At 56.0% G+C, this 2,079-nt stretch overlaps 1 protein-coding gene across 1 annotated transcript; it reads left to right on the top strand.

Annotated features, from left to right (window-relative positions):
• Nucleotides 1–902: 902 nt before the first annotated feature.
• LOC139181479 (melanoma-associated antigen 10-like) lies at nucleotides 903–1,691 on the top strand. The gene has a single exon (XM_070785008.1). The coding sequence runs from the start codon at nucleotides 903–905 to the stop codon at nucleotides 1,689–1,691; it is 789 nt and encodes a 262-aa protein (XP_070641109.1).
• Nucleotides 1,692–2,079: the final 388 nt, after the last annotated feature.

Genomic DNA, 2,079 nt, shown 5'->3' with positions numbered 1-2,079 from the left:
CCAGAGCAGGGTGAGCAGCTTATTCACCTCTTTCTTAGGGGCCTTAAAGTGAGGTGTTCTGGTGGAGGGCAGAGGCTTCAGGTCTGCAGAGGCCACACTCCCTCTGGATACTGAGGGAGGACTCAGCAGACGCCCGCCCCTCTGTTCAGTGCTGGGAAGCCAGATAGGATGTGAGGAGCGGTGACCCAGCATCTCCCCAGCTTAGGAACCACGGGAGGCCCTAGGCAGGTGAGGCCACATATCAGGCCCCCCCAAAAGTTTGTCCAGACATGGCTCTTGTTCTGAGTTTCCCTGCAGGCCCCCAAAGAGGGAAAGTCCAGGCCATTCCAGTGGAAAAGTGAGCACTACACGTGAGCCCCAAAGGGACTAGCCACCCAAGATCTGGGGGGACTTCACAGAGTCAACCCCTCCTACCAGCACAGAAGGCCTAGGTCTGTGCCACAGTCTACCCCCAAGGTGCCCCCTCCATTTGTCTCACAGGGGCTCCAGGAACCAGGAGGAGAAGACTGAGGTCTGAGGTCTGTGTTCTGAGGTCACAGGAGTGCCAGCAGTCAAGGTGAGGTGGGTGTCCTGAGTGTGCGCAGGGTTTCCCCATCCCAGAACAGAGGAGACCTCAAAAGGGCCTAATTCCCCCGCCTTGTCAGCCCCAGAAGCTCAGGCTGTACTGGCTGCAGCCTGAGCCGGCATTTCTCTTCCTCACTTGACAGGGGACTGACCACCAAGGAGGAGCGCCCCTGTAACGCCCAAGAGCAGCCCTCAAGGAAGACCAGTAAGTGGACTCAGGCAGAGCCACCCGTGGCGCATTTCAAAACTGAGACCATTTACACTCTCTCTCTTTCCTAGATCAGTGGTCTCCATTTTCCCCCTACCACACCCCCACTGGGCACAAGACCCCAGTCATCATGCCTGTGGTCCCGACGAATGAGCTCTGCACTTCTGAGGAAGACCTTCAGGGCCAAATCCAGGCTGAGGGCCCAGTGGAGGCGCAGCTCCTGGGGGCTGAGGCGGAGGATGCCTCAACCCCTCTGGCCTCCTTCCCTCCAGTCTCATCTTCCTCTGCCATTGGAGATGCGGAGATCTTGCTTATGCAGGCTCTGAATAGGATGACATGTGAACTACTGGAGTTCCTGATCCTCAAGTATGGCACCCAGGAGCCGATTTTCCAGGCTGAAATGCTGAATACAGTCCTCAGGGATAACCAGGCCCACTTCCCAGTGGTCTTCCGTAAAGCCACACAGTGCCTGCAGCTGGCCTTTGGCCTGGATATGAAAGAGGTGGACCACAGAGAGCACATCTATGTCATGGTCCCTGTCCTGGGCCTCACCCTCAATGAGATGCAGAGGGATGAGCAGAGCATACCAAAGGCTGGCCTCCTGGTGGCAGCCCTGAGCCTGATTATCCTAGCAGGGGACCGGATCAGTGAGGAGAAGGTCTGGGGAGCACTTAGCAAGATAGAGGTATTTCCTGGGGCACAGCACTGCATCTATGGGGAGCCCAAGGAGCTGCTGACCCAAGTGTGGGTGCGGGCGGGGTACCTGAAGTACCGGCAGGTGCGTTACAGCCACCCTGCTCGTTACGAGTTCCTGTGGGGTCCCCGGGCCTATGCAGAGACCAGCAAGCAGAAAGTCAAGGACTATCTGCGCAAGATCAATGGAAGGGGTCCCAGGTTCTTCCCACCCCGGTGGACATAGGTGTGAGGGAGGAGGAAGAGGGGCCCTGAGCCAGAGCAGCAGCCAGGCTCCTTTCAGGCCCACATCCAGCAGCTTGTCCTGGGGGTAGGAAGGGAGGCTGATGCTTCCCTCTGTGTTTGAAGAGGGAGCATTCAGCCTTCTCAGTCGTGACGGCTGGGAGAGTTGGGGGAACTGGTGTGTAGCATCTTTGGTTCCTGTTCGCTACAATGACATGGAGATCCACTTCTGTTTCCTTTAGAAATTTTTCAAATGTTATTCCTTGTAATAGAAGGCCTAACGAGCTTCAGTGTCCAACTATGTCAGTAGCGTTGATCACAGTGTGTTTGTGCTCACCAGTTCAAGAACATGAGTTTTGCTGTTTTGTAAAAGTGATTGTGAACTCTCATTT

This window comes from Bos indicus, chromosome X (genome assembly GCF_029378745.1).
Source record: "Bos indicus isolate NIAB-ARS_2022 breed Sahiwal x Tharparkar chromosome X, NIAB-ARS_B.indTharparkar_mat_pri_1.0, whole genome shotgun sequence".
Taxonomy (NCBI): Eukaryota; Metazoa; Chordata; class Mammalia; order Artiodactyla; family Bovidae; genus Bos; species Bos indicus.
Note: the sequence above shows the minus strand (reverse complement) of the source record. Positions and strands in the feature narration are given on the sequence as shown.